The 14,853-nt window shown below is 46.5% G+C and overlaps 1 protein-coding gene across 1 annotated transcript in view; it reads left to right on the top strand.

Moving 5' to 3' along the window:
• Nucleotides 1-3,178: 3,178 nt before the first annotated feature.
• Nucleotides 3,179-14,853, top strand: part of APPL2 (adaptor protein, phosphotyrosine interacting with PH domain and leucine zipper 2) — a 51,369-nt gene continuing 39,694 nt past the window's right edge. Inside the window, exons 1-2 of the mRNA XM_038756003.1 lie at nucleotides 3,179-3,330; nucleotides 13,644-13,742. Of these exons, the coding sequence (XP_038611931.1) occupies nucleotides 3,277-3,330; nucleotides 13,644-13,742 (153 nt within the window). The 5' untranslated portion in view covers nucleotides 3,179-3,276. The remainder of the gene's footprint in view (nucleotides 3,331-13,643; nucleotides 13,743-14,853) is intronic.

Below are 14,853 nucleotides of genomic sequence, written 5' to 3'. Positions count from 1 at the left end.
GATAGAGTAATAACTATGTACAAATATATATACATATATACAGGTGCTGTGGGGAAGGGAAGGAGGTAAGATGGGGAGGATGGAGAGGGGGACAAAAGGGAGAGGAAGGAAGGGGCTCAGTCTGGGAAGGCCTCCTGGAGGAGGTGAGCTCTCAGTTGTCCCCGGAGCGCCTCACTTCCTTTGGGGAGGCTCCCGGGACGCCACACTTCCAGTTGGGAGCCTCCCGGCACGTGACAGTTGTAGTTGGGAGGCCCCCGGAGTGCCCCACATCCTTTGGGGATGTCCCCGGGGCGCCCCACTTCCAGTTGGGAGCCTCCCGGAACGTGACAGTTGTAGTTGGGAGCCTCCCGGCGCGCCCCACTTTCTTTGGGGAGGCTCCCGGAACGTGACAGTTGTAGTTGGTAGCCTCCCGGCACACCCCACTTCCTTTGGGGCGCGCCTCCCTTCAAGGCCCTACTGAGAGCTCACCTCCTCCAGGAGGCCTTCCCAGATTGAGCCCCATCCTTCCTCTCCCCCTCTGCATCCCCTCATCTTACCTCCTTCCCTTCCCCAAAGCACCTGTATATATGTATATATGTTTGTACCTATTTATTACTTTATTTACTTATTTATTGTACTTGTACATATCTATTCTATTTATTTTATTTTGTTAGTATGTTTGGTTTTGTTCTCTGTCTCCCCCTTTTAGACTGTGAGCCCACTGTTGGGTAGGGACTGTCTCTAAATGTTGCCAACTTATACTTCCCAAGCGCTTAGTCCAGTGCTCTGCACACAGTAAGCGCTCAATAAATACGATTGATTGATTGATTTGGGAAGGCTCCCGTCGCGCCACGCTTTCTGTAGGCAGGCTCCCGGAACATGACAGTTGTAGTTGGGAGCCTCCCGGTGCGCCACACTTCCTTTGGGGAGGTTCCCGGGGCGCCACACTTCCAATTGGGAGCCTCCCGGCACGTGACAGTTGTAGTTGGGAACTTCCCGGCGCGCCACACTTCCTTTGGGGATGTTCCCGGGGCGCCACACTTCCAATTGGGAGCCTCCCGGCACGTGACAGTTGTAGTTGGGAGCCTCCCGGCGCGCCCCACTTCCTTTGGGGAGGCTCCCGGGGTGCCACACTTCCAGTTGGGAGCCTCCCGGACCGTGACAGTTGTTTGTAGTCTATTTATTTATTTATTTTACTTCTACCTATCTATTCTATTTATTTTATTTGGTTAGTATGTTTGGTTTTGTTCTCTGTCTCCCCCTTCTAGACTGTGAGCCCACTGTTGGGTAGGGACCGTCTCTAGATGTTGCCAGCTTGTACTTCCTAAGCGCTTAGTACAGTGCTCTACACACAGTAAGTGCTCAATAAATATGATTGATTGATTGTAGTCGGGAGGCTCCCGACGCGTCCCACTTCCTTTGGGAATCAATCAGTCTTATTTATTGAGCGCTTACTGTGTGCAAAGCACTGCACTAAGTGCTTGGGAAGCACAAGTTGGCAACATATAGAGACAGTTCCTACCCACCAGTGGGCTCACAGTCTAAAAGGGGGAGACAGAGAACAAAACCAAACATACTAACAAAATAGAATAGATATGTACAAGCAAAATAAATAGAGTAATAAATCTGTACAAACATATATACAGATATACAGGTGCTGTGGGGAAGGGAAGGAGGTAAGATGGGGGGATGGAGAGGGGGATGAGGCTTAAGAACAGTGCTAAAAGGGGGAGACGGAACAAAACCAAACATATTAACAAAATAAAATAAATAGAATAGATATGTACAAGTAAAATAAATAGAGTAATAAATATCAATCAATCGTATTTACTGAGCGCTTACTGTGTGCAGAGCACTGGACTAAGCGCTTGGGAAGTACAAGTTGGCAACATATAGAGACGGTCCCTACCCGACAGTGGGCTCACAGTCTAGAAGGGTGAGACAGAAAACAAAACCAAACATATTAACAAAATAAAATAAATAGAATAGATATGTACAAGTAAAATAGAGTAATAAATATCAATCAATCAATCGTATTTATTGAGTGCTTACTGTGTGCAGAGCACTGTGCTAAGCGCTTGGGAAGTACAAGTTGGCAACATGTAGAGACAGTCCCTACCCAACAGTGGGCTCACAGTCTAGAAGGGGGAGATGGAGAACAAAACCAAACATACTAACAAAATAAAATAAATAGAATAGATATGTACAAGTAAAATAAATAAATAGAGCAATAAATATGTACAAACATATATACATATGTATAGGTGCTGTGGGGAAGGGAAGGAGGTAAGATGAGGGGGGATGGAGGGGGGAGAGGAATCAATCAATCAATAATATTTGAGTGCTTACTGTGTGCAGAGCACTGTACTAAGCGCTTGGGAAGTACAAGTTGGCAACATATAGAGACAGTCCCTACCCAACAGTGGGCTCACAGTCTAGAAGGGGGAGACGGAGAACAAAACCAAGCATACTAACAAAATAAAATAAATAGAATAGATATGTCCAAGTAAAATAGAGTAATAAATATGTACAAACATATATACATATATACAGGTGCTGTGGGGAAGGGAAGGAGGTAAGATGAGGGGGGATGGAGGGGGGAGAGGAATCAATCAATCAATAATATTTGAGTGCTTACTGTGTGCAGAGCACTGTACTAAGCGCTTGGGAAGTACAAGTTGGCAACATATAGGGACAGTCCCTACCCAACAGTGGGCTCACAGTCTAGAAGGGGGAGACGGAGAACAAAACCAAGCATACTAACAAAATAAAATAAATAGAATAGATATGTACAAGTACAATAAATAAAGAGTAATAAATATGTACAAACATATATACAGGTGCTGTGGGGAAGGGAAGGAGGTAAGACGAGGGGGGAGAGGAAGGAGGGGGCTCAGTGTGGGAAGGCCTCCTGGAGGAGGTGAGCTCTCAGTAGGGCCTTGAAGGGAGGAAGAGAGCTCGCTTGGCGGAGGGAAGGCCCCCGGGGCGCCACACTCCCAGTTGGGAGCCTCCCGGCACGTGACAGTTGTTTGTGGTTGGGAGACTCCCGGCGAGCCCCACTTCCTTTGGGGATGTTCCCGAAGCGCCACACTTCCTGTTGGGAGCCTCCCGGCACGTGACCGTTGTAGTTGGGAACCTCCCGGCGCGCCACACTTCCTGTTGATCCTTAGGAGGAGGAGGAGGAGGAGGCAGGAGCGCCGGGAGCGGCCCGATGGTGGGGCGGAGCCGGGCCGGGAGCACCATCCGCGGGGCGGGATAGCGGCAGGGAGCAGCCGCCGCCACCGCCAGGAAGCCACCATGCCTGCCGTCGACAAACTCCTCCTGGAAGAGGCGTTGCAAGACAGCCCACAGGTAACGCGCCCACCCGCCTCTATCAATCAATCAATCAATCAATCGTATTTATTGAGCGCTTACTGTGTGTAGAGCACTGTACTAAGCGCTTGGGAAGTACAAGTTGGCAACATCTAGAGACAGTCCCTACCCAACAGTGGGCTCACAGTTTAGAAGGGGGAGACAGAGAACAAAACCAAACATACTAACTAAATAAATAGGATAGATATGTGCGAGTAAAATAGAGTAATAAATATGTGCAAACATATATACATATATACAGGTGCTGTGGGGAAGGGAAGGAGGTAAGATGAGGGGGATGGAGAGGGGGGCGAGGGGGAGAGGAAGGAGGCGGCTCAGTCTGGGAAGGCCTCCTGGAGGAGGTGAGCTCTCAGTAGGGCCTTGAAGGGAGGAAGAGAGCTAGCTTGGCGGATGGGCAGAGGGAGGGCATTCCAGGCCCGGGAGCTTTCGTTCTTCATTATGAATAGTAATAATAGTGATGGCATTTATTAAGCGCTAACTATGTGCAAAGCACCGTTCTAAGCGGTGGGGAGGTAACAAGGTGATCAGGTTGTCCCACGGGGGGCTGACGTTAATCCCCACTTTCCAGATGAGGTCACTGAGGCCCGGAGAATCAATCTATCAATCGTATTTATCGAGCGCTTACTGTGTGCAGAGCACTGTACTATGCACTTGCGAAGTACAAGTTGGCAACATATAGAGACGGTCCCTACCCGACAGTGGGCTCACAGTCTAGAAGGAGCAGTCTAGAAGGAGAAGTGAAGTGACCTGCCCAAAGTCCCACAGCCGACAAGTGGCGGAGTCGGGATTTGAACCCATGACCTCCGACTCCAAAGCCCGGGCTCTTTCCACTGAGCCACCATGCTTGAATAATAATAATGGCATTTATTAAGTATTTACTGTATGCAAAGCACTGTTCTAAGCGCTGAGGAGGTTACAAGGTGATCAGGTTGCCCCACAGGAGGCTCACAGTCTTAATCCCTATTATACAGCTGGGGTAACTGAGGCACCGAGACGTTAAATGACTTGCCCAAAGTCACACAGCTGACAATTGGCAGAGCCAGGATTTGAACCCGTGACCTCTGACTCCAAAGCCCATGCTCTTTCCACTGAGCCACACTGCTGCTTCTTGAATCTTATTTAGTGAGCACTTACTGTGTGCAGTAGTACTTGTCTAAGTAATAATAATATTGAAGGTATTTGTTAAGCGCTTACTAAGAGCCAAGCCCTGTTGTAAGGGCTGGGGTAGATACAGGGTAATCAGGTTGCCCCACGTGGGGCTCACAGTCTTCGTCCCCATTTTCCAGATGAGGTCACTGAGGCCCAGAGAAGCTAAGTGACTTGCCCAAGGTCACACAGCTGGCAAGGGGCAGAGCCCGGGATTCGAACCCATGACCTATGGCTCACAAGCCCGGGCTCTTTCCACTGAGCCACACTGCTACTTTTTATTCAGTCGTATTTATTGAGAATTCACTGCTTGCAGAGCAATGGACTAAACGCTTTATTTGTCTACTTGTTTTGTTTTGTTGTCTGTCTCCCCCCTTCTAGACTGTGAGCCCGTTGTGGGGTAGGGATTGTATCTGTTGCCGAAATGTACTTACCAAGCACTTAGTGCAATGCTCTGCACACAGTAAGCACTCAATCAATACGATTGCATGAATGAATAATAATAATAACAATGGCATTCGTTAAACCTTCCTATGTGCCAGGCACTGTACTAAGCGCTGGGGTGGACACAGTCCCTGTCCCACCTGGGGCTCACAGTCTCAATCCCCATTTTACAGATAAGGGAACTGAGGCCCAGAAAAGCAAAGTGACTTGCCCAAGGTCACATAGCAGACGAGTGGCTGATCTGGGATTAGAACTCATGACCTTCTGATTCCCAGGCCCGTGCTCTATCCACTACACCATGCTAAGCACTTGAGTAATGTACTAAGCGCTTGACCCCTCAGCCCCTTCCTGTCTCTGCACCTTAATCCCACTCTCCGTGCAGGGCGAGGGGAGAGACAAAGCCAATAATAATAATAATGATTATTGTTGTTATAATTAAAGGTTTTCTCTCTGGCCAGAGAGGGAGGGCATAGGGCTCAGCACCAACAGCCCAGACAAGGGCTGTCTGTATGTTTTGTTTTGTTGTCTGTCTCCCCCTTCTTGACTGTGAACCCATTGTTGGGTAGGGACGGTCTCCATCTGTTGCCGAATTGTACTTTCCAAGTGCTTAGTACAGTGCGCTGCACATTGTAAGCGTTTAATAAATACAATTGAATGAATTGAATGAATGAATGACGCCACCTGCAAAATCGTCCAATTTTTTTTAAAAAAAGTTACTTGTGAAGCACTTACTCTGTGCCCAGCCCTGTTCCAAACACTGGGGTAGATACAAATTAATCTGATTGGATACAGTCCCTGGCACTCTTAATCCCCATTTTACAGATGAGGGAACTGAGGCCCAGAGAAGTGAAGTGACTTATCCAAGGTCACACAGCAGATATGTGGCGGAGCAGGGTTTAGAACCCAGGTCCTTCTAACTGCCAGGCCCATACTCTGGCCACTAAGCCATGCTGTTTCTCTAAGGGTGTCGCTCTTCACTTTTTTCCTTTTTTTTGGTAAACCAGAATCAATCATTCAGTTGGTATTTATTGATCGCTTACTGTGAGCAGAGGACCATGCTAAGCTCTTGGGAGAGTACGATATAACAGATTTGATAGATGCGTTCCCTGCCCACAGCGAGTTTACAGTCTAGAGGGGGAGACCCACAGGGACCGTGTCCCAGGGACTTTGGAGGGACCCTTGGATTAGAGAGTGGAAGGAGAAAGAGTCTTTGCAGGGGACAAATGCAAAGTCAGAACTGGCCCCTGGGAACTCTGCTGTCAGCTGGAAGGAAAATCTAATTAGCATCACAGTCATAAGGGAAAATGTGGGCCCCTAAAGGAGCTGGGGGGATAAAAGCACAGATTAAGAGCAGAGGCAGGGAAGGTCTTCCCCGTTGTCCATTGTCTCTCTCTGCCAGCTCAGGATGTGCCCCTTTGTTTTTCAATTTTCTGGTGCTTATTTTTCCATCCCAAGACTACTAGCTATTTCCCTTCAAGGACCTTGTGGAGAGGTACACTGTTTTGGTCCGGTGAAAACCACGTCGGACGAGGAATCTGTTCCCAATTCCACCTGTTTCACAGTTTCCTGTCTGTAAAATGAAAATAGTAACCTCGAACTAATAACTCTCTTGAGAATTTGATTAGGATGAATGAAATAATGTTTGTCAAGTGCTGTGAGTCCCTCCAGGAGAAAGGTGTGGTGTCAAAACAAGGAATTATTACTTCTCCAAACCTGAAGGTTTCCCTTCAGGGAAATTTTATCCTCAGTGTCAGCTATGAGAGGCCCAGTGACATCCCATTAAGTGTAATTGTGGGCCTCCTGCTCTGTCAAGAAAGTCTTTGTATTCTTTGGAGTATTAATTTTGAAGCATGAGTAGAGGATTATCCTGTTTTTCTGAGCTGGGTCTTAGCCATGTTTGGCTGTTTTTTCATTTCATCCTGAATCAGTTCTGCCTCCCTTAATTATGTTTGTGTTGTGCTTAACTTTGTATCATGTCCTTTCTGGCTGTGTTTATTCAGTATAGTATTGCATGCACAGTCTCCATAGCGTCTCCTCCAAGAAACATTCATCTCTTCGTTTCTTTAATAGATTCTTCAGGGAGTCTGGGACTTCTGTCGGGTTCGACTCCTTTTGCTCTGGTTGTAGTCTGGTGGTCAAGGTGACATCATCATGAGCCTCTTATGGTAATCTAGCGTGCAATGCTTCTTACAAAGCACCTTGGTGTTATCCTTGCATTCAGCTTTATAACCCTCCTAGGAAGGAGAAGGGTGGAAATTAGCGCCACGAGTTGGGCAGAGTGCAGCGTCTTTAGTTAGAAGTTCTAGAGAAGTCAGTCCCAGGACCACTAGGTGGTTTTTTTTAAATCTTTTTAATGCTGTTCTACGGAAATGAAGGCACAGAGAGGCCGTGATGGAGGAAGAGGGGTAAGATAGAACGCCTAGTTGCTGCGGCACTTGTGTCGCTTTGGGCGGGGTCAAAATCCTTGGAAATGTGATTTGCAAATGGGGAGAGCTGTGGTCTGGCAGATTTGAAAGGGGTGAGAGTTATAAACTGGGAGAAGGGTGTCAGCAGGAGGTCAGAGATGAGAGAAAAAAAGAGAGTGAGGCTTAGTAAGGTTAGCTTGAGAGCAACCGAGCTGGAGTGTAGTGGGAGAAGAGTGGGTAAGTTGTGGGGAGAAAGAAAATTATCACCTGATAGCCAGTAGTCAAGAGTTTCTGCTTAATGTGGAGAAGAAAGCGTTATTGAAGGTTTCTGATGATGGGGGAGGCTTGTGCAGAATGACATTTTAGAGAAAATGATCTGTTCAGCAGAGTGAAATTAGACTTGAGAGGGGAGAGACAGGATGCTGGTGTATCAGTGAGGAGGAGGATGCAGTAGTGCAACTGGGGTATGACATGGGCTTGGACCAGCCCATTGGTCATTTGATAGAGAGGAAATATTGTGGAGGTGGGATTTGAGAAAGAGGGAGAAGTCAAAGCTAATGCCTTGTTTTGGACTCCAGAGATGGGTAGGGAGGTAGCAGTGTTGTCAACTGTGATGGAAAAGTGGGATGGAGGAATGGATTTGGGAGGGAAGATGAGTTCAGTTTGGGGTATAGGAGGTGCCACCAGGACAGCCACGTTGAGATGCTGTGGAGGCAGGAGGAAATGTGAGTTTGCAGTGAAAGAGAAAAGTTGGGGCTAGTGTAGTGGATTGGGGAGTTTTCTCCAAAAGGTGGTATTTGAAGCTAGCGGGGCAGCGGAGTTTTTCAAAGGAGGGGAGTGTAGAGTCAGTAGAAGAAAACCCAGAAGAGAGTCTGGAAGGACACCCGCCAACAGTAGCTGAAAGGGGGCCGGAGACACTGAGAAGGAGGAGCCAGAGAAGCAAGAGGAGAGCTCACAGAGAACTGCGTCAGCAAAACCAGTAAAACTGGCCTTAAATGAGTCTGTTAAAAACGTGTGTACATCATGAATCAACTCCAGTTTTATGAGCATTCTGAGCCCTGCTCCAGCAAGCGGGCTGCACATGATCGACTATAGCACATAAAAGCTTTTGTCCACCAAAGCTGGTGATCCCAAATCCAGATGAACAACAGCTGGCTGACCTGACACACATCCATTTCTCTCCTCCCACTCAGTGGCTACAAATGCCCGTGTTTTATAAACCTGAACATTATTGCCCTGCTACCTTTATGGCCTGGGAGGAGATGTGTCTTAGATATTAGAAAGCTCAGTTGGTCTTCTCTCGGCCCCTCTTCCTCCTCCCTCCCAACCCCCTCCTCACTCACTGCCCCCCGCCCCCTTCCCAGATCCCATCGACTGCTGACTCACTGAGAGGAATTGGACAAACTTCCCTGGGTCCAAGTTTCCTCTCCTGTCTTCCAGGAGAGTCTGTCCTGGGAAAGAGTTTAAAATATTAGTCATTAGCCTTCCATTTTTAACCCCCTGTTGGTTTAATCATACCCAAGCCTGATTCCCCTGAATTTGCATCATTGTAATCTGAATTTTTTATTTTATTTCCAAAGATCCTGATAAATATTGTTATCTAACTCTTTTGTGTTATACTCTCCCAAGGGCTTAGTACAGTGCTCTGCACATAGTGGGTGCGATTGTATGATCCCCAGGTTGACCTTAAGTGAAAGAAATCGGTCAAAATATAAGATGCTATATGAACTCTTTGTCTTTATGGTGGAAGGACAAAAAACAGGACATCTTTATTGAGCTATATTATTATTTTGTTGTACTATTTATTACCCTGTGCAAAATCCTGTATTTAGGCCTCGAGAGAAATACAAGGAAACAGTTCAGAAATGGTTTCACATCTCACAAAATACTCAGCCCAAGTGGAGGAAGGCAGGCTCAAAGCCACATCTGCATAGTGTTATTGTAGTCTAACACAGATTAAAGTCTCCAGCACTCCAGACCAACAAGTGTGGTAACCTCGCTGCAGGCAGGGAACTTGCGAGAGTGCTTAGTACAGTGCTCTGCACACAGTAAGCTCTCAGTAAAAATGATTGATTTCTTGATTGGTCTTAAGTTTCCCCAGGTTCTTTCCAGCGCTCAATAGGTAGGTTAAGCAGCTTCTGCAGGAGGCGAGAGGCTTCATTTCCAGGTTCTGAGCAAACGAAAGAAGAAGAGGGCGGTTGGTCTGGGTGCCAGGCTTCGGGACCCTGGGCCACGTGGTCCCTTCTGACCTCCCCTTTGCTTCTGCCAGTGGAAGCGGATTTTGAAATTATTGGATGTGATCGCATTTACGTGTAAACATATAAACCTAGTGTAAACATACTAAACCTACTCCTTTGAGGAAGGTATGTTTCCTTGTCCCTTCTTCTCTCTCCCCTCTAAAAAATCCACCTAGTTCACCTCTAATAGCAGGCAAAACAATCAATCAATGCTATTTACTGAGAGCCTGCCATGTGCACTCAAGAGAGTATGGAACAACAGAGTTGGTAGACATGATGGAAAAACAGTCAGTGGTATTTGAGTGCTTAATCATATGCAGAGCACTGTACTATGCACTTTGGGAGAGTGCAATACGGGACAGTACAACAGAGTTGGTAGACCCGACCCCTGGCCACAGTGACCTTACAGTCTAGAAGGAAAACTCAGGCTGCGGAACTCCCTGCCTCCATGTCTGATGCTGCCCAGGCAGCCTACAACCGTTTCTCTCAAGGCCACTCTGTATCCAGGCTCACATTATCAGGAGAACATTCCCTAATTCCGCCATCATGGTCTAGCCAAAATACGCAGTGAAAACGCGCATTCTAGTAGAACTGAGAATATCCGATTGGAGTTGCTCTGAGAACATATTCAATTCAAGCCCCGAATAATTGCCTTTCTTTCAAATAGTTGAATTATAAGGAGAGGTGATGAGAGAGGATTATTGGTTTGTTTGCTTTATGGCACTCTTTAAGCACTTACTATGTGTCAAACACTGTTCTATAGGTACAAGTCAATTAGGTCAGACACTGCACCTGAACCGCATGGGGCTCAGAGGCTTAAGTGGGAGCGAGAACAGGTATTGAAGCCCAGTTTTACAGTTGAGAAAACTGAGGCACAAAGAAGGTAAATAACTTGCCCCAGGTTGCACAGCTTGACAGAGCAGTTGGCGGAGCCAGGATTAGAACACAAGTCCTTTGACGCCCAGGCTCTTTCCACTAGGGACCATGTATATGCTTTGTTTTATATTGGCATACTTGGCACTTGTTACATGCTTTCCTTTGTCCCACAGCCAACTGTAATCAATCACAGTTATTTATTGATCACTTTCTTTGTGCAGAGTACTGAACTAAGCAGTTGGGAAATTACAATATAATAGAGTTGGTAGGCATTATCCCTGTCCTCAAGGAGCGTACAGTCTAAGGGGGAGTTAGATATTCAAGTCCATTACAGAGAGAGGAAATAGAGTATTAAGGGATACACAGACAAGTGCATAGTCAGTGGCGAGGAGAGAGCAAGTAAGGGAAATGAGGGCTTCGTCAGGGAAGGCTCCTTGGAGTAGATGTGATTTTTAGGAGGGTTTTGAAGGTGGAGAGAGTGGTGGACTGTTGGACAGTACTGAGGGAGGGTGCGGTCAGGGGATCAACAGCGGGATAGACGAGAGTGAGGTAGAGAGTAGGGTGGTGTTAGAGGAGCAAAGCGTGTGGGTTGGGTTGCAGTGGGAGATGAGGGAGAGAGCTGATTGCATCTCTTAAAGCCGCAGTCAGCCATAAGGTGTTTCTGTTTGTTGTAGAGATGGATGGGCAGCCACTGGAGGTTCTTGTGGATTAAGATGATGTGGACTGAATGGTTTTTCAGAAAAATGGTCCGGGCAGCAAAGTGAAGTGTGGACTGGAGAGAGGGAGAGGCAGGAGACAAAGAAGTCATAAAGGAGGCCGATGCAGGAAATAAGTGCTTGGATCAGTAAGGTAGCAGTTGGGATGGAGAGGAAAAAGTGGATTCTAGAGATGTTGTGAAGGAAGAACCAACAGGATTTTGTGACAGACGTAGGTATGTGTCTGTGGTTCCTCAGTCAAGAAGTAGGGATCAAAAAGAAAGAGATGGAATACATTGGTACCTTTTTCTGTAAAGGACAGTATCGTCAGCTTCAGGGACAGTGGAACAAATCCAGAGTAAATAATTGCTTCAGTGATAACCAGCATCAGGTCTTTGAAGATAGGGATTGTGTCTACCCACTATATTGTACTCTCCCAAGTACTTAGTACAGTGCCCTGCACACGGTAAGCACTCAAGAAATACCATTAACTAATGGATTGAGTGAGAACCCTTTTTTCAGATGTTGGAGGTAATGACCTCAACTCATTGGTTCTCTTCTTGGATAACTTTGGGCAAGGTATTGGCACCTATCTCTCGAATCCCAGATCTGCTTCTGAAGGAAAAAAGCACTACAGTTTTGTCACCACTGTGCAATGAGTCATAATATGATGTAGAGATTAAAAGTGCTTTGAGATCCTCAAATTATGGGCGCAACATGATGTAGCAAAAGAGCATGGGCCTTAGAGTCAAGTGACCTGAGTTCTAATCCCAGGTCTGCCAGCTGCCTGCTGTGTGATCTTGGGCACATCACTTAACTTCTCCTCTGTGCCTCAGTTTCCTCATTTGCAAAATGGGGATTCAGTACCTGTTATTCGTCCTATTTAGACTGTGAGCCTCATGTGGGACAGATACTGTGTCCCACACGATGAACTTGTATCTACCCCAGTGCTTAGAACACTGCTTGGCACCTAGTAAGCACCTAACAAATGCAATGCTACTAATAATAAAAGGTATGATTGTAACTGTTTTGCACTTTCTTTGCACCCTAGTTGGTGGTTTCTGAAGTGGGCATCTCAGAGACAGAGTCACTGATTAAGTACTCGTGTGCTCCTGAGCCAGATGATGTGAAAAAGCAACTTAAATTGAAAGAAATCGCCTGGCAGGTGTGGGTCCCACAGGGCAAGATGCTTGGGCCCACCTACTTGGTGATGATGAAGATGAGGAGAATAATGATGCTTCGTAATGGCTCCCGTGGCTTCTCCTCCAAGACAGTTACAGAAATCTTACTTCTCTAAGTTCATGATTGAACTCCCAGATCATTTAATCTTCTAGACTGTGAGCCCACTGTTCTTCTAGACTGTGAGCTCACTGTTGGGTAGGGACCGTCTCTATACCTTGCCAACTTGTACTTCCCAAACGCTTAGTACAGTGCTCTGCACACAGTAAGCGCTCAATAAATACAATTGAATTTAATCAGCCCTCTGAAAAATGAGCCATTAACTCTGATTTATTTTATATTAAGCTCCAGTTTGACCGTGTCTTTTGAGATACAGATATTTAGCCACTTGGCAGTGCGAGTGCCTAAAGGTTGGATTATGAGACCCGATTTTATAGAGAAATGCAAGGGGTCCATCTAGACCTACAGGATGTGGTCCAAGAAGCAGACAACCAAGCGTGTGGGGGGAAAGAGCAATTCAATCTTGCAAGGTTTCAGAAGTGGCAGAATATTGGCCAGGTGACCCACTGTGAAATGATTACATAAAAGCTGGGCTCCCGCCCAGGTGCACAAGTGGAACTGGAAGTTGAAGCCTTCTATGTGGAGGTACCCGACATCCACATTTGCATTCAGCTTGAGACTAAAATTGGGTCATCAGGCTCTCCAATTTAACACCCGTAATAATGGATTTTTCTTCAGGTTCCATGAATCACTCGCCATATTCTGAAAGAGTAGAAATGGCGGTCTGAGCCCTTGTGGACTGTCTCCCATTCATTTTGACAACAAAGTTTTAAAGGTTAAAGAAGTAGCGTGGCCTGATGGAAAGAGCACAGGCCTGGATAGTCAAGAGACCTGGGTTCTTATCCTGGCTTTGTCACTTGCTTGCGGTGTGACTTTTCTATGCTTAAGTTTTCTCATCTGTACAGTTGTGATTAAGTGTCTGTTTTCTCCCTTCTCTGTAGAGAGCCTCGTCTGGGATGGGGACTGAGTCCAATCTGATTGTATTTTATCTACCCCAGTTCCTGGCACAGGGCTTAACCCATAGTAGACACTTAGCTAATACTGCAATTATTATTATGTCATGGTGTAGTGGGGAATTCTTTGTTAGCACTCCATACACCAGTCCATTTTTGTTATTTTTGGTGGGCTTTCCTCTGCCCCGCAACAAAAAAGGATTTTCCACGTGTTCCCTGCTTCCCTCACCTTTTCTTGAGTGTCTCCTTCTCCTCATTACCGTTTCTGGCATTGATTGTCCTTTTTTTCCCTCAAAGACTCGCTCCTTGCTGAGTGTATTTGAAGAAGATGCCGGGACCCTCACCGATTATACAAACCAACTACTACAGGCAATGCAACGAGTGTATGGCGCTCAGGTAATAGTTTTTCTTCCGTAGCATTGGAGCCAGAGTTTGGTTCTTGCTGGAGTTGGGACCCCTGTTCTTCTAAGCCGTCTTCCATCCTTCAGGATTGTTTTACTTGAAGAAAAGGAAGGTCTCAGGTGGTCTTGAAAATGAAATGTAAAAATTAAGCAAGAGTTGGTGATTTCTTACCTCACGCTGCAAAAGAAGTAGCGTGACTTAGTGGGAAGAGCGCAGGCCTGGGAGTCGGAGGACCTGGGTTCTAATCCCATCTGCCGTGTGACCTTAGGCACCCAATTGGGTAGGGACTGTCTCTATATGTTGCCAACCTGTACTTCCCAAGTGCTTAGTACAGTGCTCTGCACACAGTAAGCGCTCAATAAATACGATTGATGGTGATGACAAGTCATTCAACTACTCTGTGCCTCAGTTACCTCAGCTGTAAAATAGGTATAAAGACTCTGAGCCCCATGGACAGGGACTGTGTCCAACCTGATTGTCTTGTATTTATCCCAATGCTTAGTAGAGTACCTAGCACATAGTAAGCGTTTAAATACCATTTAAAAAAAATAAAATTTCAGTGGAAAAACGAATTGTTTGAAATAGTCAAGAAGAGTCTCCCCCATCCTTAACCAGGGCTCAGACTGCTGGGGTGGGGGTGGGGGGAGTAGAATCCCAATTTTTTATTTCTCAGATACTTCCCAAGAGTGTCAGTGTAGCAGCCTCTTTCCTGGGGTAAGAGTGGGCTCTTCTGGGTTTGATGTTTCTTTTGGGGGAATGAGAAAAGTCTCTCCCCACAGACAGTTTGTTTGGGGCCAGCCAACAGTGTGGGACAAGGAGGAGCACGCACGCCTCTGAAGTGGATGAATCACGGCTGTGGTCCTGCCCCTCCTTTTATTAAGTGCACACACCCCTGGGTTGCAAAACGAAGTAATGGGCCAGAGGCAGGACTACCCCATTGCAAAAGGGAATGGTTTTAATATCAAACTATGCCCTTGCCTAATGCATGTGGCTGGGTTTGCGCTTAGGACCTAGCTCTAAATCTCCAGTAATAAGTCCAAAAACCAAGACTAGCACAGTCCATTACTAGGTATTCCCTGTTATCATTGTGAACAACACCGAGTGG

This window comes from Tachyglossus aculeatus, chromosome 14 (genome assembly GCF_015852505.1).
Source record: "Tachyglossus aculeatus isolate mTacAcu1 chromosome 14, mTacAcu1.pri, whole genome shotgun sequence".
In the NCBI taxonomy this organism is placed as follows: Eukaryota; Metazoa; Chordata; class Mammalia; order Monotremata; family Tachyglossidae; genus Tachyglossus; species Tachyglossus aculeatus.
Note: the sequence above shows the minus strand (reverse complement) of the source record. Positions and strands in the feature narration are given on the sequence as shown.